Below are 24,505 nucleotides of genomic sequence, written 5' to 3' on the forward strand. Positions count from 1 at the left end.
GGGTCCGTGTCCGTGTCCGTGTCCGTGTCCGGGCCCGGCCGCTGCGCTTTCAGGGCGACGCCCGGAGACTAGTTTGCCCGGAGCGGCGCCGCCGGTTTCACCGCCTGTCACTTTGACAAGACACGTGCTCCTGTCGCTCTTCCTCATTGGTCCCGCGGGAGGGTGATTATCAGCGCTGCCAATCAGGCGGCCGGGTGCTCCGGGATCGGGGTGTGTGCCCCGCACCTCCCCGCCCCGCACACACCCGCTCCCCCCCCCCCTCCTCCCGGCCCCTCCCGCCCCCGCTCCTCCAGGCCTCCTCCGGAGACTCCTTCCCCCCCGGAGCGGCACCCCCCCCCCCCCCCCCCCTCCCCCCGGCCCCTCCCGACCCGCCTCCTCCTCTCCTCCTCCTCCTCTCCCTCCTCCTCCTCCTCCTCCCCTCCCCCCCGCTCTCCTCCTCTCCTCCTCCCGACCCGCTCCTCCTCTCCTCCTCCCCGCCCGCTCCTCTCCTCCTCCTCCCTCTCCTCCTCCGGGGCCCCCTCCCCCCGGGATCCCCCCCTCCTCCCGCCTCCCGCCCCGACCCTCCTCTCCTCCCTCCCCCCGCCTCCCGACCCGCTCCCGCTCTCCTCCTCCCCCCCCCCTCCTCCTCCTCCTCTCCCTCCCGACCCGCTCCTCCTCTCCTCCTCCCGCCCCCCGCTCCTCCTCTCTCCCTCCTCCTCCTCCCGACCCGCTCCTCCTCCTCTCCTCCTCCCGACCCGCTCCTCCTCCTCTCCCTCCTCCTCCTCCTCCCGACCCGCTCCTCCTCCTCCTCCTCCTCCCGACCCGCTCCTCCCCCTCACCCCGCGGGCGGGCGGGCAGCAGCATGTCCGGCTCCATACTCAGAGCGTCCATCAGAGCCGTGAGTGCCAGGAGGCGGCTGATCCCGACCAGAGCGGCGCTAACTCTGGTGAGTTGGGAAACCGAAGACTAGTTTCAAATCTGCCCCTTTTTCATCACCTGTCTCTTGGCGCAGGTTGGTCCGGGGCCGGTCGTGGACAGCAGGCCGGAGTGGCTGGACTTGAGTCCCGTTGGCGAGAGGTCAACTGATGGCCGATGCTCGGGTGTGGGGCAGATATGGCGGGGAGACGGACGGAGTTTGAGTGTGTGTGTGCGCTGTGCTGTGCTGTGCTGTGGTGTGGTGCGCCGGGCGTGGTGTAAACGGGGGCTACTGCTGCTGGTTGCAGATTACTTGCTGTTCGTCTTCGCGGCTAGTTGTTTACAGCGAAAGCGGCTTAGTATAGAGGCAGGCCCTTGCCCTTCGGACAAACTTGTCTATGCCGACCAAGATGCCCCATCTAGGCTAGTCCCACCTTCCCGCATTTGGCCCATTTTCCTCTAAACCTTTCTTATCCATGTAACTGTCCAAATGTATTTTAAATGTTATCGTAGCTGCCTCAACCATCTCCTCTGACAGCTTGTTCCATATAACCACCCTCTGTGTGAAAAAGTTGTCCCTCGGGTTCCTTCTTAAATCTTTGCCTTCTCATCAGGCAGCTGTGGCGGGGCCTGAATGCTATCACATCCTACAAGGCGATACCAGGAGGCAGCTCGAATGTCGGCGAAACATCACTCCCTGATGAGCTCAATGTGTTTTACGCACGCTTTGATAGTGAGAACACCGATGTGCCTTCCCTAGCCTCCATTTGCTGTGATGGTATTTCAGTCTCAGTCACAGAGGCCGACGTCAGGAAATCCTTCAGAGGGGTGACTCTCGAAAAGCGCCTGGACCTGATGGTATACCCGGTCGTGTTCTAAAAACGGACCAATTGGCAGGAGTTTTTACGGACATTTTCAACCTCTCACTTCTGAGGTCTGAGGTTCCCATCTGCTTCAAAAGGGCATCAATTATACCAGTGCCCAAGAAGAGTAAGGTGACGTGCCTCAATGACTATCGACCAGTGGCACTAACGCCTGTGGTGATGAAGTGCTTTGAGAGGTTGATCATGGTGCAAATCAACTCCTACCTCGACAAAAACCTGGACCCACTGCAGTTCGCTTACCGCCACAACAGATCAATGGTGGATGCGATCTTGCTGGCTCTCCACTCTGCTCTGGACCACTTGGACAACAAAAACTCATATGTCAGGCTGTTATTCCTTGATTACATTGGCATTTAATACAATCATCCCCTCGAAGCTGGCTACCAAACTCGCAGAACTGGGTCTCTGCGCATCCCTCTGCAATTGAATCCTCGACTTCCTCATTCACAGACCACAGTCTGTTCGTATTGGTGGAAATGTGTCAGCCTCGATAACAATCAGCACGGGAACACCTCAAGGCTGCGTGCTCAGCCCCCTGCTGTACTCACTCTATACTCATGACTGTGCAGCTGGTCATAGTGCGAACTCCATCATCAAGTTCGCTGACGACACCACTGTTGTGGGAAGTATCACTGATGGGGATGAGTCAGAGTATAGAAGGAGAGATCGAGCGACTGTACATATGGTGCCAGGAAAATAACCTGGCTCTCAACACCAGCAAAACCAAGGAACTGATTGTGGACTTTGGAAGGAGTAGGATGGGACGTGCACATCTCTGAAGATCTTTCCTGGTCCGAGAACACTGATGCAATTTATTAAGAAAGCACATCAGCGCCTCTACTTCCTGAGAAGATTACGGAGTCGGTTTGTCAAGGAGGACTCTCTCTAACTTCTACAGGTGCACAGTAGAGAGCATGCTGACCAGTTGCATCGTGGCTTGGTTCGGCAACTTGAGCGCCCTGGAGAGGAAAAGACTACAAAAAGTAGTAAACACTGCCCAGTCCATCATTGGCTCTGACGTTGCTTCCATCATGGGGATCTATCGCAGTCGCTGCTTCAAAAAGGCCGGCGGTATCATCAAGGACCCACACCATCCTGGCCATACACTCATCTCCCAGCTACCTTCAGGTAGAAGGTACAGGAGCCTGAAGACTGCAACAACCAGTTTCAGGAATAGCTACTTCCCTACAGACATCAGGCTATTAAACTTGGCTCGGCCAAAACTCTGAACATTAATAGCCCGTTATCTGTTATTTGCACTTTATCAATTTATTTATTCATTTGTGTATATATTTATATAATGGTATATGGACACACTGATCTGTTTTGTAGTCATTGCCTACTATGTTCTGTTGTGCTGAAGCAAAGCAAGAATTTCATTGTCCTATCAGGGACACATGACAATAAACTCTCTTGAATCTTGAATCATTTTAAACCTAAGCCCCCTCCTACCCTGTATAGGAGGTTGCACGGCAGTCGAGGTCACAACCCGTGACCCGCACTGTTGCCATGCAACGCCTTCTGTAGTACCCGCGATGGGCCCGTCTTCTGTCCCAGCATCCGGACTCTACACTGACTGCACACTCGCGGAGCCCAGGCCGTCTATCCCCTCGGCCGGCGGGGGGGTGGGTCGTTGGAAGGTGCCGGTGCAGCGCAGTCTGTGACTCTGGGTGGGCGGAGGGACCAGACTGTTCCCAACTCTGCTGCAGCTGACAGGGACGTTGCCAGGTTTTTGTCCCCGTGTGTCCGCGGCCCCGCTCCACCCGGCCCCATGTGTGGGCACTGCCGACCCACAGCCCGTGACAGTGCGGCCCATAGGGGGAGACAGGTCGGAGGGCGGCTGTGGCCGGACCCAACTCTGACCCCAGGGGGATAGGGGCTATCCCAAGGGATAGCAAAGATACTTGAGCATTTGGATCAGAGCGTTCAGTCACCCTTCACAATTATTTACAGCGCATAAATGCACCATTTCGGCGGTTTTTAACAGGTAACAGCGTACGCGTTTCGTGTGTTAACAGTGTATGCGGGAGGCTGCCATGACCTGCAGAAGGATTGAGCTGCTCCGTGCGTCAAGCCCTTCGACCCAATGGCCTTACGTGCAACCCCCCTATAAAATATTTTGGTTATCCATCCTATCTCTTACTCTCATGCTTTTATACACCTAATAGCTGCCAAAAAATAAAGATGTAGCCTGCCCAACCTCTCCCTATAGCTCAGGCCCTTGTCCTGGTAAATTCCTCATAAAGCCCTCTAGCCGTTCAGAGGCTGTGACGTTTTACACTTCTTGTGCATTTTGTACAATAGATTTTCCGATGACAGTCCTTTTTCCGCATTAGGGTGTAAATTACAGAGGGATGAAAGTAGTTTTGGATATGTGTTCTTGCCATGAAATGACAGATGGTGGGGTATTATGATGCGTAGTGGGTGCTTGGGAGTGGTGGTGGTAGGGGGGCATGGTGCGAGTATACTTCTGGCAGAGGTGTGGGCAGAGTTTGTCCCATTTTTTTTTTGGTAAACCAATATCTGCAGTTCTTTAGTTTAAATCAATACCTGTAATACATTTATTGTAGACACAGTCTTAGCTAGCTTTGTTGTGCATGCAAGTGTTCCTAAATTCTTGGAACTACCGATCTGCACTAAGATTCTCTGGAAGGTGATTAAGTGAATTTACTGTCCAGATAGCTGGCCAGGTCAAAACGAAGCATAAAGAAATGACTACAACACAATCATGTTACTTTAGGCTGTCTCCAAGAATCACATATGATTAATAAAACAGTTTAGAATCTTTAATAATCAGGTATACAGGTTTTCTGCTCCGAACTCCGTATCCCACACTTAAATCTACCACTCCACCCCGTCCATCAAAACCAAAGATACTAGAGGTGTGGGACAAAGTGCTGGAGTAACTCAGCAGGTTAGGAAGTATCTCTGGAGAACATGGATGGGTGATGTTTCAGGTCTGGACCCTTCTTTAGACTGATTGTGGTGGGGTTGGGGGTGAAAGAGGGAAGGGGCAAGACAAAGCTCGGCGAGTGATGGGTGACAAGGTTTTTGATCGGCAGATGGTTAGGCAAAGATCAGAGATGAAAACACAAAAGGTATAAGACAAGGATAGAGGTATGAATTATGAGGAACTTTGTAACCGCATGGGTGCAGGAGGCAGCACCAATGCAGCCGTCGATTTAGCAGAGAAAGAGTTGAAGAATGGTGCCGAGCCTTGGAACATGGAATGTTCAATGTGACCAACAAAAATACTGCCATATCTGGGGCTCATGCAAGTGTAGCAACTCTTCCAACCTTGTCTATTGCATTCAGTGATCCCGATATGGCCGCCTTTATTTCAGTGAGACAAAGTGTCGACCAGGCAACCATTTCTCTGAACACTTGTTCTTCCACCAAGGCCTGCTGGAGCTCCTGGTTGCTAATCATTTTGACTCCCCGACCCATTCCCATACCAATCTTTCTGTCCTTTGGCTTCCTCTGTCGTTAGAGCGAGATCACTCTGGGAATTGGAAGAACGGCACCTCATGTTGTGTTTGGTTAGCTAGCAGCTTAATGGTATGAACATCGAATTTTTCAATTTCAAGTAATAATCTGGTTGGCAGACATATTTCTCCTCCTACCTCCCACCAAATCAGTCGCTCAGCTTCTTTCTGCTCAGTATGTTCTTCTCCCATCCCCGTGTCTAATATTTCCCTTTTATCCCCCTTCTTTCCCGTCCTCTGTGCCCCTACCACCTATATCCGTCCTTTATATATCGCTCCTCTTTCCTTCTCTGACACTCTTGCCCCCTATTTCACTTCTAGCCTTTGTCACTCACTCTAACTGTCTGCCAGTCAATCCCCTCACCTGCCTGCCAGGCTTTGCCCCATTCTCGCCTCTCATTTACAGATTTTTCTACCATCATTCTGAAGAATGGTCATGACCCAGAATGTCATCTGTCCACTCTCTCCACAGATGTTGCCTGACCTGCTGAGTTCATCCAGTACTTTGTTTTTTGTAGCAAATCTTAATAGTTAATCTTAATTGGCTACAAAAGCCCACCTGTAGGGAAGCAAGTTTGAAACAGTTATTTGTCATTGATGGCAAATGAATAACTTGGTTACTTGAATCCGAGAAATTTGCCTTACTGCAAGATGCTGTTAGTAATTTGACTAGTAAGAATGAAATGCACAAAAAATAAGTGATAAAGCAATCAGTGGAGACCAGAACTGTTTCTGCTTGAGACCAAATAATGCAGCAAACAAATAGCCGTGCAAGAAGCTAGGCAAGCATTGGAAAGCCTAGTGTACTCAACTGGAGTTGGAATTTCATTGGTGCCAATTAGTTTGGTGCCAACTCCTATTAATTTCAAAATCATTGCTTCTACCAATGTCTTGCTGAGATTACTGGACTATTTTTATAGTATAAATGTGTAATTCTGTGGTTGCCTTTTCAGCACATAAGTATAGTGACGGGTTTTCACACCTATATAACATGATGAAAGGAAAGCTCGCCATCTGTAAATGATGTTTATATCCTGTTACCTCTTAGTGTTCTTAAAATAAGACAGCAATTACAGATTTGGCACCTCTCATTTGCTAAATAGTTGCATAAAACAAAACTCTGGTTGAACAGATATGAACTTGATCATGAAACTATGAGAAATATCCAGAATGCAAAAAGAACAGGAAAAGTAGATCATTGTTAACTTGAGAGGGTACATATTAATGGAGCTTTTGAATTGTATGGAGAAGGCATTAAAATTGAAATTACATTCAGTTATGTTTCTCCTTGCCTAGACCCCTATGGCTGTTAATAAAATTAAGCAACTGCTTTGGGAAAAGCCTGAATACGTAAGTAACACAAAGTACGCTATCTCTCTAACAAACAATAAAAGAAAGGTACTGTTTCAAATATGAAAATTGATTGTGGATTCAAGAAATCTTTTCTTCAGATGTGTAATGACACATTGTGTATAGTACAACATATTTTAAAAGGTTTTCTAATATCTTAATTTATTTTGACTGCTTTTAATAATTGAATTTCAGAGAAACATATACATGTTACAAATTACAATTATTTTTATCTACTTGATATTTGGAATAAATATACATTTTAACTCCATGTTTTATGGATAACCAATTGAATATTTAATTGAAAATGGAGTTAAACAAACTTACAACAAATATGTTTTTAGAAATGTTATTTATTTGAAGGGAAAATTGCCTTGGGCTGAATTTTTATTAGCCCATGTACAGTAACGTACTGGGATCTAATTGATTGAAATGATACGATGATGAAGCATGTTGTTTACATTTTTTATAGAACATAAAATATAGAAAATAAAAATTAAAAAATGATTATTTTCTGTGACAGATTGGGATGACAATTGGAGTCCGAACTAGAGGGTGCAATGGTCTGTCTTATACCTTGGAATACACAAAGGAGAAAAGAGATTCAGATGAGGAAGTAATCCAGGATGGCAAGTAATCTTATTTTTACTTTTTCCCCATCCACACTAATCAACCAAAAGTCACAGCTACTGAAATGACAGCTACAATTTATTTGGAATCTAGTCCACTGATAATTGCGCAGCAGAAATACTGTATAGTACCATGAATGGTTTATTCAGTGCAGTATAACTGAGTAGAATGGGAATTGGCTAGATTTTAAACTCTGATGAAAAAATAATTATTACTGAATTTGAGTATAAATTAGGCGAGGAGAGAATTACATTTCAGCCACATGTAGCATAAATACAATAGCTGTGTAATAAAATCCAATCCAATCCAACTTTATTTGTTAAGCACTTTAAGACAACCAATGTTGACCAAAGTGCTGTACAGAAGAATAAACAAGACATCATAAACCGACAACATAACAGAACATAACATAACAGCTCACATAAAGCGCAAAAATTACATATGAAATACAACAATAAATTAAAAGACATAAAACATGAGTAAAAATAATAACCACGCAATAAAGCAATCAAAATAAGAAATTAAATCAAGTAAATAAAGTCGACATCTTACTGGGTATCAAAGGCCACGGAGAAGAGATGGGTTTTAAGAAGTGATTTAAAAACAGACAGAGAAGAGGCCTGTTTAATGTGGAGAGGCAGATCGTTCCATAATTTGGGTGCCGACACAGCAAAGGCACGGTCCCCTCTGAGCTTCCGCTTAGTTTTAGGCCCACTCAGGAGCAGCTGATTATCTGACCTGAGAGAGTGGGCGGGTGTATAAGGGTGTAGAAGCTCAGATAGGTAGGGCGGGGCAAGACCATTTAGGGATTTAAAAGCAAATAAAATAATTTTAAAATGGATCCTAAACTGAATAGGCAACCAGTGAAGTGAGGCTAAAATGTGCGAAATGTGCTCATGTTTACATGTGCCAATTAAAAGACGTACAAATGATATACCAGGTACTTCGCCTTCTTTATTATGGGAAACCTTTAAGGCATTTATGAGAGGAATTATAATTTCATACCAAAGTTTTCAAAATAAAAAGAATAAGACAGAACAATTGTTGTTAGAACAAGAAATCAGACAGTTAGAGTTGGATAATGCCAAAGATTCCACGACAGATAAACACAATAAGATAGTATTACTGAAATTTAAACTTAATCGAATTTTATCGGCAAGAGTAATAAGACTATTCCAAATTACAAAACAGGAACATTTTGAGTTTGGTGACAAGCCACATAAACTTTTAGCTCGCCAATTGCAAAAAAAAGAAAGGGAAAATACTATAACCAAAATTAAATCAGAGAAAGGCGAATTACTAATACTACCTAAAGATATTAATAATAGATTTGCCCAATTTTACCAAAACTTATATACATCTAAAATTAAAATAGAAGATAGTAAAATAAAAAAATTTCTAGATAACTGTAATCTTCCAATACTGGACCCTTTGGAACAAGAGGAACTAGGAGCTCAAATTACAATCAAAGAAATAGGTGAAACAATAAAATCGTTGAAAAATGGTAAGACACCGGGACCAGATGGTTTTAATAATGAATTTTATAAAAAATTTCAGGAGATAACGGCCCCTTATTTATTTAATTTATACTCCCATGCTTTTAAAGAAAACAAACTACCTGAAACACTAACAGAATCAACTATTACGCTTATTCCAAAAAAAGATAAAGATTTAGAAGATCCGGGCTCGTACAGAGCTATATCACTTTTAAATACAGATCAGAAAATTTTAGCAAAGATTTTAGCAAGTAGATTAAGCAAATATATTAGTAAACTGATAAACCCTGATCAAACGGGGTTTATACCTAAAAGATACTCATTTAATAATCTGAGACGCCTGTTTAATATAATGTACTCGCATAAAGTAGAGGAAGAAGATATATCAATTATTTCTTTGGATGCAGAGAAAGCATTTGATCAGGTAGAGTGGCAATACTTATATAAAGTACTACAAAAATTTAACATGGGAGAGAATTTTATAACATGGGTAAAATTATTATATGATAAACCGATGGCAAGAATTTTAACTAATAACATGTTATCTCAAAAATTTCAACTATCAAGGGGTAATAGGCAGGGATGTGCACTATCACCCCTGCTATTTGCCCTTATGATAGAACCCCTGGCTGAAAGTATAAGAATTCATCCGAATATTCAGGGCTATAATACCAGGGACTCAAAGAATAAAATCTCATTATATGCAGACGATATACTTTTATATATTACAAAGTCACAAACGAGCATACCAAATTTATTAAACTTAATAGAGGAATTTGGGTCTTTTTCTGGATATAGAATAAACTGGAACAAAAGCGAAATCATGACATTAAAACCTCAAGAACCTACACACTTACTGAAGTTCCCCTTTAAAATCGCAACAGAAAAATTTAAATATTTGGGTATTCAGATTACTAGAAAATATAAAGCATTATTCAATGCTAATTTCATACCTTTATTAAATAAACTTAATACACGGATTAAATTTTGGAAAACACTTCCCTTATCATTATTAGGTAGAATAAATGCAATAAAAATGATCTTCTTACCACAATTACTATACCTATTTCAGTCTATACCGGTATATATACCAAAATATTTTTTTTTAAAATTAGACTCTAACATTACAAATTATATTTGGGACTATAAATCACATAGAATCACAAAAAAAACACTTATGTAAACCAAAAGAGGTCGGGGGACTTTCACTTCCGAATTTTATGTATTATTACTGGGCAGTGCATATTAAGAATATGATTTATTGGTTGGATAGTTCTACACAACAGACAGAATGGATAAAAATGGAGAAGGAGGATTGTCATCCTTGTAATATAGGAACGATCCTCTTTTCCCCCAAAAAACTGAATAACACAATATATAAGAAGAACCCAATTATATATGGTACAATAAGAATTTGGAAACAAATAAAATTATCTTTAAAATTAAGAAATCTATCACTGTTAATGCCAATTGCGAATAACCCTTTATTTAAACCATCTCTTATTGATAAGACATGTAACCAATGGGAAAGTCTCGGAATTAGAAGGATCAGGGATATGTACGAAATAGGAAACCTACTATCATTCCAACAACTACAATTAAAATTTAAATTGAAAAACAACCAATATTTTAAATATCTTCAGATTTGCGACTTTGTGAAAAAATATATACAAGGATATCAAAAAGTAACTCCTGACTTATTGGAAGAAGCAATGAATATTGAAGCTGACTCACAAAAATTAATATCCTATTTATATAATAGTATTCTAAATATAGACCTACCATCGACAGAGGTACTTGGAGAAGAGTGGGAACGGGAATTAATGATAAAAATTACGAAGGTTAAATGGGAAAAATACCTGATATATATTCACAAATGTTCAATTAATGTAAGACATAATCTAATACAATTTAAAATTGTACATAGATTATATTATTCAAAAACAAGATTGAACAAATTTTATCCAAATATATCCGCCACTTGTGATAAATGTCTAGCCCAAAAGGCAACTATAACACACTCCTTAGTTTCCTGCATAAAACTTTATAGATTTTGGAATGATATTTTTGAAATACTTACAAAATTATTCAAGACAAGAATGGAACCTAATACTGAAATGATTATATTTGGTGTAATGGAAGATGGGAATAAATTGAACGCGTCTCAAAATCTATTCCTTAATTATGGTTTAATAATAGCAAAAAAATTAATACTTAAATTTTGGAAGGGTACATCAATACCAACGCTTAAAATGTGGATTGCAAGTATGTTGGACACCGCTCATCTTGAGGAAATGCGATTCCTCCTAATGGATAAATCAGACCAATTCATAACGAGTTGGTCTCCATTCGTCGTTTTTTTTTTTGGAATCATATGGTGCAACACAATTGTAAAAAATAACTGTTTCAGGACTGGACGAGGGTTGGTCAAGACTATAAATAATGATCTCCTTTTCTTTTCACTATTTTCTCTCTCAACTTTCTTCATTTACTCGTTTTCTTTCTTCACACACTATATATTTCACATTTTTCTATCCTTTACTATCTAACTTCTTTTTCTTATTCTCATCTTTTTTCAATGTAACAAAAAAAAAAAGAAGTTGTACATAAAATGTATTATGAAAATATATATTAGGCACTTTGGTGCCATATGACTGTGCTTACTTCTAATAAAATAAAAAATAAAAAAAAAAAAAAAAAAAAAAAAAAAAAAAAAAAAAAAAAAAGACGTACAGCTGCATTCTGTACCATCTGGAGACGGGCGATGGAGGACCCACTAACCCCCACATACAGTGCATTACAGTAATCCAGCCGAGTGGTAACAAAGGCGTGGATTACCGTCACAAAGTGCTGCCTTGACAGAATTGGCTTTATTTTGGCCAGCTGCCTCAAATGGAAAAAACTTGATTTAACACCAGCCTTGATCTGACTGTCAAATTTAAGCTCAGGGTCCACTTTAACCCCTAGGTTTGTGATGCTTGGTTTGATATACTGGACCAGGGAGCCCAGATCTACAGGGGGGGGGGCCCAGTGGTGCCACCAAAAACCATTACTTCCGTCTTTTTATCATTAAATATTAAAAAGTTCAGAGCCATCCAGGCCTTTATGTCGTTGAGACACTCAAGTAACAGTCCGACAGTGTTCATCCTTCTTTTTAAGAGGCACATAAAATAATAAAAGAAAGAAAATGTAGTAATAACTGAAACTTATGGAGAGAGAAATAAAGTTAATGATTCGAGCCAATGACCTATTAGCTGAATTGTAAAAAAAATTGGAGAAAATAAGTCGTAAGCTCCAAAATATTTTCTGAATTTCTCTGAGGGGATCACTAAAGTATTTATTATTATTATTATTATTATTATTATTATTATTATTAAAATAAAAAAACGAGGGAAAGTACCAAAAGGATGTCTATGTTAGGATAAAAACAGAAAACGTATGGGTACAACATGGCATGGTTGCACAGAGCTGTAGGCTAAATGCAGGTAAACAGATCTAGCTCAGGAAGAAATCTTGGTCAGCATGGACAATTGGATCGAAAGGCCTGTTTCTGTACTACATGACTCAAAAGACATTAAATGACAAAACTGGTGATAAAATATGTTCGGGGTGGGGGTTTCAATTCCTCCTAGTTCAACTTTATATTGAGCTAGGTCACAGATTTACTAGAATGTTGCCTGGGTTTCAGCAACTAAGTTACAGAGAAAGGTTGAACAAGTTAGGGCTTTATTCTTTGGAGCGCAGAAGGTTAAGGGGGGACTTGTTAGAGGTTTTTAAAATGATGAGAGGGATAGACAGAGTTGACGTGGAAAAGCTATTCCCACTGAGAGTAGGGAAGATTCAAACAAGGGGACATGACATGAGAATTAAGGGACTGAAGTTTAGGGGTAACATGAGGGGGAACTTCTTTACTCAGAGAGTGGTAGCTGTGTGGAATGAGCTTCCAGTGAAGGTGGTGGAGGCAGGTTAGTTTTTATCATTTAAAAATAAATTGGATAGTTATATGGATGGGAAGGGAATGGAGGGTTATGGTCTGAGCGCAGGTATATGGGACTAGGGGAGATTATGTGTTCGGCACGGACTAGAAGGGTCGAGATGGCGTGTTTCCGTGCTGTAATTGTTATATTATATGGTTAGGTCGTGGAAGCAAATTCCACCTGCCATCCTGCACTGTTCGAACCCACAGCGTCTATTCGTTGGCATCATTAGTGAGTTTGATGTGGATTATTCTGTACCATAGTTCGATCATCTACACCTGTGTGACATAATTTCGCCAGGGTGTTCTTTTATGGCATGATGAAATAAATTCCTTAGTAGCACAGGCGATTGACAGGGAAACCCTCGGCGACTTTCCTCGATAGCCCTGTTTTTGGGATGGAGAATGACTTTGTACCAACTTCCTATCTCAAAAGAGAACATAACTGAGGAGTAATACCCAGGTCTCCATGTCAATCAATTCATGGGAAGAAGCAAAAAATTAAATTTAGGACAAACTTGGGTGTGTGAAGTTACCTGTGCTATGTCATTAATAAAGTCTTTGGACCTTTATCATGGTGTTAGGCTTCAGTTATTTGGACAGCCACAACACAACAGAAGTGGATTCTGCAAACTTGTAGATGGAGCCAAATTCCGGCTGTCATGAGTATAGTAGGGGACTGAGAATGCATCCTTGCGGGGCACCGATGTTGAGAATGACTGGGGGGGAGGTGTTGTCACCTATCCTCACTGGTTATAGTCTGTGGGTCAGAAAGTCGAAGATCCAGTGGCAGAGGGGAGAGCTAATTCCTAGGTGCAGGAGTTTGGAATGAGTTGAAGGTAACTGTTTATAGTTGATAAATAGGAGTTTAGCCTCGGAGTCCTTGTTGTCTAGGTGTTCCTGAGATGAGTGTAGGGCCAAGGGATATGACATCTACTATGGAGTGTTTTGATGGTAAGCAAACTGCCCTGGGTCAATACTGGCTGGGAGGCTGGAGTTAATGTGCACCATCACCAGTTTCTTGAAACACTTCATGGTGGTGCATGTCAGAGCCACAGGACAGTGGCCATTAAGGCGTGCTGTCTAACTTTTCTTTGGCATTGGGATGATAGTGGCCGTTTTGAAGCAGGTGGGATCTCTGAATGGAAGAGTGAGGGGTTAAAGATGTCTGCGAATACCTCTGCCAGCTGATCGGCACAGGTCTTGAGGATGCAGACAGGGACTTCATCCGGATCGTCTGTTCAATGAATTGAGTTCATCATGGACTCATTGTTGCCAGCGATACAGCCCACCTTTCCTTTGTAGCCTGTTATAGTGTGCAAGTCTTGCCACAATCTCCGGGTATCAGTGTCATTGTGTCCGGCATGCTACTCTAATCCAGACGCCATCTAACTGGATACCATGTGAGCACTGACGATTTATTTCGGCAGCTGCTGACTAAGAATTAGACAATCCGACTCATAATCAGGAACCTGCAAGGATGTTGAAAACCGTTTTCTGTGGAGTGTAGTGGAATGGAGAATTAAAGTGGCAGGTGACTGGAAGGTGTTCATCACCCCTGTGGCCTGAACAGAAAAGATTTCAAAACAGACCTGCAGTACAGAGGTGACCATAGTAGGCAGTGAATGAAAGTGTAGAAACAAGGAACTGCAGATGCTTGTTTACAAATAAGACACAAAGTGCTAGAGTAATTCCGCGGGTCGGGCAACGTCACTGGAGTAACATGGGTAAGTGATGATTCAGGTCGGGAGTCATAGAGTGATACAGTGTGGAAACAGGCCCTTCGGCCCAACTTGCCCATACCGGCCAACATATCCCAGCTGCAACTAGTCCCATATCCCTCCAAACCTGTCCAACTGAATCAATTAGTCTGAAGAAGGGTTGTGACCGGAATTGTCACATATCCATGTTACTCTAAAGATGCTGCCTGACCCACAGAGGTACTCCAGCACTTTCTGTCCAACTTTGAGTGAAAAAGCATGTTTAAGGCATTTAACTGTTTAGACACTCCCCGACTTGCATAACAAGTGAGATACGTGAACTCGCACGGGTAAACAATTCACAGTAGGTTATCCTGTTTCTAAAATGACTTGCGTTATTGTACGGGAGGATGGTGAGGGCTTTCCGCCAGTTTCATAGATATAATAGCGTCACCTGGGCTTGCTCCTCTTCCAGTTGTGGTGACTGGCGATGTGGCACTAGCAAGGCGAGAGAGACAGTGGAGAGCAACACCTGGTCGAATCGCCAACATCTTCCACAATGTCCTCCAGTGAGCCCTTCATCATCTGTCACATCGTCTGCGTGACACGGTTGTGGTTGTGGCTCACCTTGTAGCTCCTGGCCGGCAGTGCTTTGTTCAGGCTGCTACCCCCGACAGGAAGAAGCGGCAGCTGGTGAGAGGGGAGGGGGAGAACCCTACAATGATTGAACATGTCCTGCCAGTGGCGGCGGCCTGAAAAAAGCGCTGTCTACCAGGGGCGACAACTAGAGGCACAACAGCTGTGTCAACCAACTGCTACGTGGGACAGCTGGTGAAGACGCACCCGCTGTTGCAAACCAGCAGCATCTGTGCCTAGTTTTAAGGTGAAACGACACAGTGCTGGAGTAACTCAGCAGGCTATCAATTTTATCAATTGTGTCTTCTGCCTTCACATTTTATTGAAATAAAGTTTTGCTCAGTTAGTATTGTATGTCACATTAGCAGGACAAAGTAAGGCAGGGACCATGTGGCAGTGGAGTATGGCTGGGAACGGTAAATGTGCAATTAGAAACCAAGAACAGCAGATGCTGGTTAGTACACAAAGGGACACAGTGCTGGAATAACTCTGCAAGTCAGGCAGCATCCCTGAAGAACATGGTTAGGTGATGTGTTTAAGAAGGAACTGCAGATGCTGGAAAATCGAAGGTAGACAAAAATGCTGGAGAAACTCGGCGGGTGCAGCAACATCTATGGAGTGAATGAAATAGGCAACGTTTCGGGCCGAAACCCTTCTTCAGACTGATGGAGGGTGGGGGGGGAGGGGCGGGGAGAAGAAAGGAAAAAGGAAGAGGAGGAGCCCGAGAGCTGAGGGAGAGCTGAGAAGGGGAGGAGACAGCAAGGGCTTCCGGAAATGAGAGAATTCAATGTTTATGCCACTAGAGTGCAGACTGCCCAAGCGGAATATGAGATGCTGTTCCTCCAATTTCCGGTGGTGCTCACTCTGACCATGGAGGAGGCCCAGGACAGAGAGGTCGGATTTGGAATGGGAGGGGGAGTTGAAGTGCTGAGCCACCGGGAGGTCAGCTTGATTAATGAGGACCGAGCGGAGGTGTTCAGCGAAACGATCGCCAAGTCTACTCTTGGTCTCACCGATGTAGATCAGCTGACATCTAGAGCAGCGTATGCAATAGATGAGGTTGGAGGAGAAGCAGGTGAACCTCTGTCGCACCTGGAACGACTGCTTACGTCCTTGAATGGGGTCGAGGGGGGAGGTAAAGCGACAAGTGTAGCATCTCTTGCGGTTGCAAGGGAAAGTGCCCGGGTAGGGGGAGGTAAGGGAAGAATTGACCAGGGAGTTACGGAGGGAGTGGTCTTTGCGGAAAGCAGACAGGGAGGGAGATGGGAAGATGTGGCGAGTGGTGGGGTCACGTTGGAGGTGGCGAAAATGACGGAGGACTATTTGTTGTATGTGACGGCTGGTGGGGTGAAAGGTGAGGACTAGGGGGACTCTGCCCTTGTTACGAGTGGGGGGGATGGGGAGAGAGAGCAGTGTTACGGGGTATGGAAGAGACCCTGGTGCGAGCCTCATCTATAGTAGGGGAGGGGAACCCCCGTTCCCTGAAGAATGAGGACATTTCCGATGCCCTGGTGTGGAACACCTCATCCTGGGAGCAGATGCGGCGTAGACGGAGGAATTGGGAGTAGAGGATGGAGTCCTTACAGGAAGCAGGGTGGGACGAAGAGTAGTCTAGAAAGCCATGGGAGTCAGTGGGTTTATAGTGGATGTCAGTTAGAAGTCTATCTCCTGCGATGGAGATAGGTTAAGAAATGGTAGGGAAATGTCGGAAATGGTCCAGGTGTATTTGAGTGCCGGATGGAAGTTAGTGGTGAAGCGGATGAAGTCAGTCAGTTGTGTGTGGGTGCAGGACGTAGCACCAAAGCAATCGTCGATGTAGCGGAGGTAGAAGTCGGGGATGGGGCCTTGGTACGCCTCGAACAGGGATTGTTCGACGTACCCGACAAAGAGGCAGGGTCAAGACTCTTAAGTGTGCAATTAGAAACCGGTTGGATATTTAGATGATGCCACTAGGGGGCAGCATATGGATGACAAATAGGATTTAGTCGAAAATTAAATCCTGGAATGGGGAAATTACAAAATTAACTGAACAGTGTTCAAAAGGAGGACTGAATGCATAATTGAATTTTTCCTATGATAGTTCATTAGTCATAGGAGTAGAATTAGGCTATTTGTTCATGAATGATCTAGCTTTCCCCTCAATTCCATTTTCCTGCCTTATCTCTGTAAACTTTGACACCCTTACGAATCAAGAACCTGTCAGTCTCCACTTTAAAAATACCTAATGACTTGGCCTCCACAGGTGTTTGTGGTAATGTATTCCACAGATTCACCACCCTCTGTCTAAAGAAATTCCTCCTTGTCTCCTTCAAAAGATACGTCGAAGCTGTCCTGTGTGTCCTCTGGGACCACTCCTGACTGATTCTTGAAAGATCACTACTAATGCCTCTACTAGAGATTGTGGAGTTTTTGGTTGGCTCGCAAGCTACCTGTATCAGAACCCCTGTAGTACATCTGGTGGAGGTGACATCAACATTTAGACCTTTCAGCTTCCTAAGCACCTTCTCCTTAGTAATAGCAACTCTAACTTTTGCCCTGACTCTTTTAAATTTCTGGCAAGTAACTGGGGTGTTCCATAATGAAGACTGATGCAAAAAACCTCTTCAGCCATTTCTTTATTCCACCATTACTACTACACTAGCATCATTTTCCAGTGGTCTAATATCCACTCTTGCCTCTCTTTTAACTCTTTATATATTTGAAAAAACGTTTGAACTTTCTTACCTTCATATTTCATCTTTTCTCCCCTAGTTGCCTTTTTAGTTATCTTCCGTTGGTTTTAAAAGCTTCCCAATCCTTTTGCTTCCCACTAATCTTTGCAATATTATATGCTTTCTCTTTCAGTTTAATGCTGCCTTTGACTTTGATAGACATAATAATGCTGTTAATTTTCTCTTTCAGGTGTTCGAATATTCATTCAAAAGAAAGCACAGTTGACTCTTCTTGGAACAGAAATGGACTACGCTGAAAATAAACTTGCAAGTGAATTTGTCTTTCACAATCCCAACATCAAAGGAACGTGTGGCTGTGGAGAAAGTTTTCATGTTTAACGAAAGCCAACAATGTATTGTGAACACTATTGTGGGCATTGTGTGGTGAAGCACTAATATTCCTTTTTAGACCATTGAGTGTAGCTGAATTTTTATTTTGATTTCCAAGAAGAAACCAAAATCTCATCCCTATTGGTATTTAGCTACTAACAATGGATCTTTCTCCTGACGGGGAATTTTGCACGAGGTTGTGGTGTTAAATCTAGTTTCTTTTTTCCTGTTCAATTGTCAAACAGTGGATAATGCTAAGGTTATGAATTGTAAACTGGTGCATTGAATGAATGAATGTGACTGGATAGGATAAATACAACCATTTTGCATCTGGAAAGTATTCTTGCATTTAATAATTTCAAATACACACTTTGTCAAAGTCAGATCTTTGGAACCAGAATTGCTTTATTATTTGAGCTATATTGACGTTGGATTCAAAATTATTTGCCAACTGCAGCTGGCACCACCTTGCCATTTCATTTCAAGCTCCACAAATCAGTCTTCTTTCAAGGGAACTTTATTTGGCAATAAAGCCTAAAGATTTTTTGAAGATGTTGCTATAAAAGTCTCGAGATTGTTACGGGGAATTAGGAGTTTTCTCTCCACTACCAACAACCAAAAATGCAATGAAGTTAAAACTGACACTGGAATCCAAATGTCGTATCAATGTACTAACTTGCCAGCACAACAAGCTACATCACTACCAAATTGCTCCAGGAAGGTGTCAGAATTGTTCAGAACCTCCGTTTCCAGATTATGTTTTATCAGGTAAAAATGCACTTCATGTAGTTGATGCAATAAATCTAGCTGTTTGATTATTTATACCTCATGACCAAGAAGGTCCATAAATTCTGTTCTACTAGAGACCTTAAATCTCTCCAATATATATCAAGAATCTTGATGCACAGCTTTTAACTATTGTTTCGCTCCAGTGTAGCTGTTGCTAATTTAATTATATAGATGTACTTTCACTAATTATATGTATAAGGTGTATTTTAAATACTTGGATATTGAATCACTTTGTACCTTTATACGCACAATATAATTTACAGACTCTCTGTAAAATGTTGATTCAGATTTCCTTTTATTACTTTAGTTGCCAATTTGGATTTTTAATTTAAGTCTACTATTAAAAGCACTGTGTGCAGTATCTCATTTAATAAAGTGTAATATGCGTCTCATCTGTCCACAAGACATTCTTCCAGAAATGTGGTTGCTCTTTTAAGTACTCCTTGGCAGTCTGGCTTTTGTATGATGTGGGAGGATTTCTGCACCAGCACCGTCTCAACCTCTTTCAGCGACCTTGGAGCCTGGAGCTGAAGACTAAGTCTCCTTTCTCTCGGCAAGACTCAGAACAAGACTGCAGGCAAGTCTTTTTTGTTGGTGTAGGAGCAGCGATGAACAGCTTGGATTGCCTGGGAAGGTCAGCAGCTCACCAGGGAATGCAGGAGAGGCAAAATAGCTGGGTGGAGGTGGTGATGCAGTAGTTTTTTGGGGGAGCCGCCATTATCAACGTTCGAGGCGACACCACTTTGCCTCCCTCCCTCGAACTGTTCCATATTGTCTTTGAGCTTGGACTTGGTCTCGTGTCATTTGGATTGTCTGCGTCTCAGGCTTTATGTAAGAGCTATGTTTTAAATTGTAAAAACCAGATACCATGCTGGGTCTGTTCTGGGGGAGCAGAGCCTTCCAGGAGCTATGCAAAGGTGGCTGCTTCAGCTGCTGCTCTGGGGGCCCGGTTCTCCATGCCTTTTGAGCATGGAGTAAGGTGCTACTTGCCCCCTCATATGACGCTGGAAGACTGCTCGGCTGCCATGGCCGTGGCGGCCAAGCCCGCAGGCATGCTGTACGAGTGAAGGATGTTTGGGAAGGCCGTGTTCTTCCTCGAGTCTGTTGCGGGAGTGAACGCGGCAGTGAGTAAAGGGATCTCAGTGGGGGGAACATTCCTGCAGGTTGAGCCCTTGGTGACCACTGCACAGCGGGTGGTCCTGACCAACGTCCCGCCCTGCATCGCAAATTAGGCCTTCCCCACCTTCACACCCTGGGTGTCAAAGCTTATTTCTTATAAAACAGATAGCAACAAAATTGTTAAAGGTAAACCATGGCAATCTTTAATTGATTTGTTAGACGGGAGTGGCAAGATCTACAGTGAGCACAAACGTTGCTCAGTGCTTTTCGGGCTCCACTCACAGAACAAAGGAAAGTTAGCGCAATTACACATTTTCTTATCAGTAAAACACTCCTACCAAGTCTGAATATTGCGTGACTGAAAGATTCTGCAACCTTTCAGAATATAGGAAAGCTGGGTCCAAATCAAGCTCATCCAATAACAAGTTATTACTTATCTCTGGAGCGTCCGCTATTTTTTTCAATCTTGGCTTCTTTATGACCTTGAAAAGCACATGTTATTACGCAGGCTGCCACCGTAATGTATTTATTGAAATGACAACCTGTCCTCCATATTGCATTCCATATAATTTACAAAGTCATTTAGACTTGGCTTCGAGCCATCCTTTTGTTCTACTAGTCCATGCTTTTGTAGAAGAACAACTCCATTTTAGATTTGACTATTAGCTTTCATGGGGAAGGTACTCACAGACATCACCCCGATATCCCAGGGGTTCCGCAGGAAGGAGCTGCGGCACGTTCTTTCCCTCCAGCACCAACTGACGATGTTGCTGGACCGCGAGGAGGTAGTTGATGGGCGCTTCTGTGTCCAGCAGGTTGGGCGTAATTTCACCATCTACTGGACATCGGAGCGCCCAAGGTGCCATGCCTGTAAGGAAGTGAGGCATAGTCGGAGGAATTGCCCCAAATCCCAGGCGGTGGCCTCCGCCTCCGGTGATGCTGTCACCCCCCCTATAGTTGAGTCAGGGAATCCTGGGGTTGCGCAGAGCACGGGTGCGGGTAGGGAGGTGCAAAAGATGGGAGGCAAGGTGGCAAAGAAGGTGATGCACCTGGAGAACAAAACCCCCAGGGACAAGAATGGTCCAGCCATCCCGTCACCTCCCATTAGGGTGTCTGCAAGCCATATAATCCAGCCGGGGGTGGTGGGGATCATGCGGGGGAGGGGGAGCCGCAGAAGAGGGTTATTTAGGTGACCCCAGCGTCTGTGAGCACCTCTCCATCGAAAAAGAGGAGGAATCTCTAGGGAAAAGTGGAAGGGGGACGAAATGGAGTCCTCCAGGGGGGAGGGGAGTACTGTGGTGGAGGAAGACTCCCGCCCTCTGGTTCGGGCCCTGGTCCCTTGTTCAGGAGAGGATTCTGGGGAGGGTGGCGATGGGGACCACGGGTGATATGGGAGCAGAGGGAGATTCCTGTTGGGGAGGGAGTCTCGCATCAGGCACCTGAGGAAGCCCAGGAGCAACCCTACCCAGGATGAAGTGCAGAGAACGCCTCTGGAGGTAGAGACTGTAGGCGGGGAAGGGGTTGAGGAAACCAGCCCTTCTGGCTCCAGAGGGACTCCCTGAGTTTGGTGCACCAGAGTTCACTCTGGGCCCAACTGGGGAGGAATAGTTGCCCCCACTGTCAATCGTCTTGACTCCCCGGGTACATGTGGGGAAGGCCCCTCTGCCAATAGCCCCAGGGTTGGGACTGAGGTGGAGGAGAGACCAGCGGATGGGGAAGAGGCAACCGCTGCACAGGGTGAGGCGGGAGTATCAAACATTAAGGGTGCATCCGGGGGTGGGGGATGGTGTGTCCATCTGCAGTGAGCAGGTGGAAGGGGACTCCTTGGACAATGAATCAATGGATGTTCTCGCTCCCCCCAACGCCACTCCACTCATTCCAGTGGAGGACATCCGCGAGTTCATCCAGTCCACCAAAGGAGCACAACATCGGCCCAGACTGGCCTCCCTCCAGTGGCCAAACCTACACGGGCTCACCTGCTCGCTGAACCACATCCTCAGAAGGAGGGGGAGGGGTAAGGGGGTGAAAGGGAATGACCAGCGTTAGATCCGGTCCTTTTTGGACGACCTGGAGAAGGACACCAAGATCAAGAGCAGTGTCGTTCCTGTTGAGGGTAGAGGGACCTGTAGAGTGTCCCTTGTTGCCAGGGTCCGGAGGGCAAGGAGCATCGCCACTCCGCCTGGTGTCCGCAAGGGGAGGAATGGCTCTGCTGTCAGTGACCGAAGGACTGGTGACGGGATCTAGTGAGTAGGCAGGGCTGAAGATGTCCAGGTTGAGTTGCTCCGAGGCCTGGCCAAACTGGCCATCCACGAGTCATGGCGCCAGGCGGAAGAGGGTTTTGCCCGAGGCAGACGCTTGCCCCTTTACCGGGGTGTTACAGTAGTTATCAGAATATTTGTAAAATAGTTTGATGATTTTGTAACATGGTGCTGAGGATGTCACCACGGATTTGTTTTTTGGGTTTTTGTATCGTGTTGAAATTAAATAATTTATTTTTTGATACAAAAAAAAGCTGCTTACCAAGCTCACGGAACTGGGTCTCTGCACATCCCTCTGTAATTGGATCCTCGACTTCCTCATCCAGTCCACGGTCTGTTTGAATTGGCAGTATCACATATTCTCCATCCTAGAACTATAGCATAGAACTATAAATAAAATAAACATAGCACAGAATGGTCAGCTTTGGAATGGGAGTGGGGGTTAAATTGTTTAGCAACAGGGAGATCAGGTAGGTTAGGCAGACCTTTGTCCTGGGCCTCCTGTCAGAGTGAGGCCCAGCGCACATTGGAGGAACAGCAGCTCATATTTTGCTTGGGCAGCTTGCACCCCAGCAGTATGACTATTGGCTTCTCTAACTTCAAGTTACCCTTGCTTTCCCTCGCTCTCCTTCCCTCCCCCTTCTTAGTTCTCCGACCAGTCTGACTGTCTCCAATTAAAATTTATCTCTGTATGCTTTGTTAACAATGATCAATTCTACATTTTTCCTTGAACTGCGTCCCATTTGATGTATCTTTTTCGCACCTTACACTTCCTTATCTCTGTGTCTCCTTCTCCCCTCAGTCTAAAAAAGGGTCTCAACCCGAAACGTCACCCATTCCTTCCATCCAGAGATGCTGCCTGTCCCACTGAGTTACTCCAGCATTTTGTGCCTATCTTCGGTGTAAACCAGCATCTGCAGTTCCTTCCTACACACTGGCATCTATCTGTTACTCTCACATTCTGGTTGACCAGTCCCTTCCCCCTACTCTGTTTATATGCCCACCCCATAGTCCACCTGGTTACTTCCTCCTATCATTCTTCTTCTTCTTCTTCTTTGGAGTTTTACAGCAGTCGGCATCCGCAATGTTGTATTGCTGCCACCTTCTGGCTTCATTCCACAGTACTCATGTCTTTATATTAGATCCTTTTTATAAGCCCAGAGGCCCTCAAGAAATCAAACAACAACTTTATTCCTTTTCCTTTCCCTCCACACTCTAGAATGTTCTTTACTGATATTTCTGTCAATCCAATTTTCCTCATTCCTCCTATCATAATCCTGCTTCAGTTATTTCAACTCCTTTCTCTCCCACCTGACTACATCAACCAACGCCCCTCTCACCTGCATCCACCTAGTAATGAATATCGACTCTTCACCCTCTCCCTTTTCCTCTTTGCACTGTCTATAATTTCCACCACTCGTCCAGTTCAAAGGACCTCGACCCGAAACGATTACTGTTAATTTCCGTACGCAGCTGACTCGCTGGGTTCCCGCCCAGGCAGTTTGTTTTTTGTTTGTTCCAGGTTACATCATGTGCAGTCTTTTGTGTACCCAGTACACCTAACATTGCTCGAATAATGCCCACAAACTTTCACCACGTGAAACTTTCATCACCAGAAACGTATAGGGTGATTTCACGAAAGGTCACTGGAGCGTAGATCCGCACCCACGTGACCGAAAATCTCAAGTGGAGGACATGCTATACATCCGGTACATGTTAGTGAATGGGAAAACACGCACTTTCCCACGCGTTAAAAACATCGAAAACGGCCAGTTTTTGAGCTGCAATTTACTGTGGCAGTCGGGGTGACCGTGAGGCACAGCTACCTAGATTTACAGTCCAAAAAAAAGATAGAAACTAAGGTAAATTAAAGAGGGAGCTGAAGGTGCCAATCCAGCGGAAGTGAACAGCGAACATTTGCCGTGGAGATTTAAAGGTTCAAAATATCGGGAATTATCGCGTTTGCTCGCTGAATTTCATCAAAAGTAAGGCATTATTGACTTTTTCATCTTTATTCATCTGTTATATGAGAAGTTTTAAAGGTGGGTTTTAACATGCAAAATGAAAACGCTTCTGAAGCTACATTTACCATTTAAATAATGGTAAACTATCAATGCATTTTGAAATAAATTTTACTCAGATGCAAGCTAAGGAATGGGATAATTGTCAGCTGTCAGTTGGACAAAATTAGGACATTTTATTATTTTCCAAAATATATTTCTCAATGTTTCTTGTTTGGGTGAATGT

The 24,505-nt window shown here is 44.1% G+C and overlaps 1 protein-coding gene and 1 long non-coding RNA gene across 2 annotated transcripts in view; one reads left to right on the forward strand and one right to left on the reverse strand.

The window, feature by feature from the left end:
* LOC129695732 (uncharacterized) overlaps positions 1–1,124 on the reverse strand; it is a 23,615-nt gene extending 22,491 nt beyond the window's left edge. Inside the window, exon 1 of the long non-coding RNA XR_008723219.1 lies at positions 976–1,124. This is a non-coding gene — a long non-coding RNA (uncharacterized LOC129695732). The remainder of the gene's footprint in view (positions 1–975) is intronic.
* Positions 740–19,256, forward strand: LOC129695731 (iron-sulfur cluster assembly 1 homolog, mitochondrial-like). Its single transcript, XM_055632946.1, has 4 exons — positions 740–925; positions 6,560–6,613; positions 7,137–7,242; positions 17,953–19,256. Exons 1-4 carry the CDS (start codon positions 842–844, stop codon positions 18,099–18,101), a joined length of 393 nt encoding a protein of 130 aa, XP_055488921.1. The 5' UTR covers positions 740–841; the 3' UTR covers positions 18,102–19,256.
* The last annotated feature ends 5,249 nt before the right edge of the window (positions 19,257–24,505 follow it).

Source organism: Leucoraja erinacea, chromosome 3 (assembly GCF_028641065.1).
Source record: "Leucoraja erinacea ecotype New England chromosome 3, Leri_hhj_1, whole genome shotgun sequence".
In the NCBI taxonomy this organism is placed as follows: domain Eukaryota; kingdom Metazoa; phylum Chordata; class Chondrichthyes; order Rajiformes; family Rajidae; genus Leucoraja; species Leucoraja erinaceus.

What these genes read in the sequence shown, in the direction of transcription:
- LOC129695731 (XM_055632946.1), top strand. Translation starts at nt 842, where the DNA reads ATGTCCGGCTCCATACTCAGAGCGTCCATCAGAGCCGTGAGTGCCAGG. An exon ending in TTTGGGAAAAGCCTGAATAC is followed by an intron (nt 6,614 to 7,136) that starts GTAAGTAACACA and finishes TTTCTGTGACAG; the next exon opens with ATTGGGATGACAATTGGAGT. An exon ending in TGAGGAAGTAATCCAGGATG is followed by an intron (nt 7,243 to 17,952) that starts GCAAGTAATCTT and finishes TTTCTCTTTCAG; the next exon opens with GTGTTCGAATATTCATTCAA.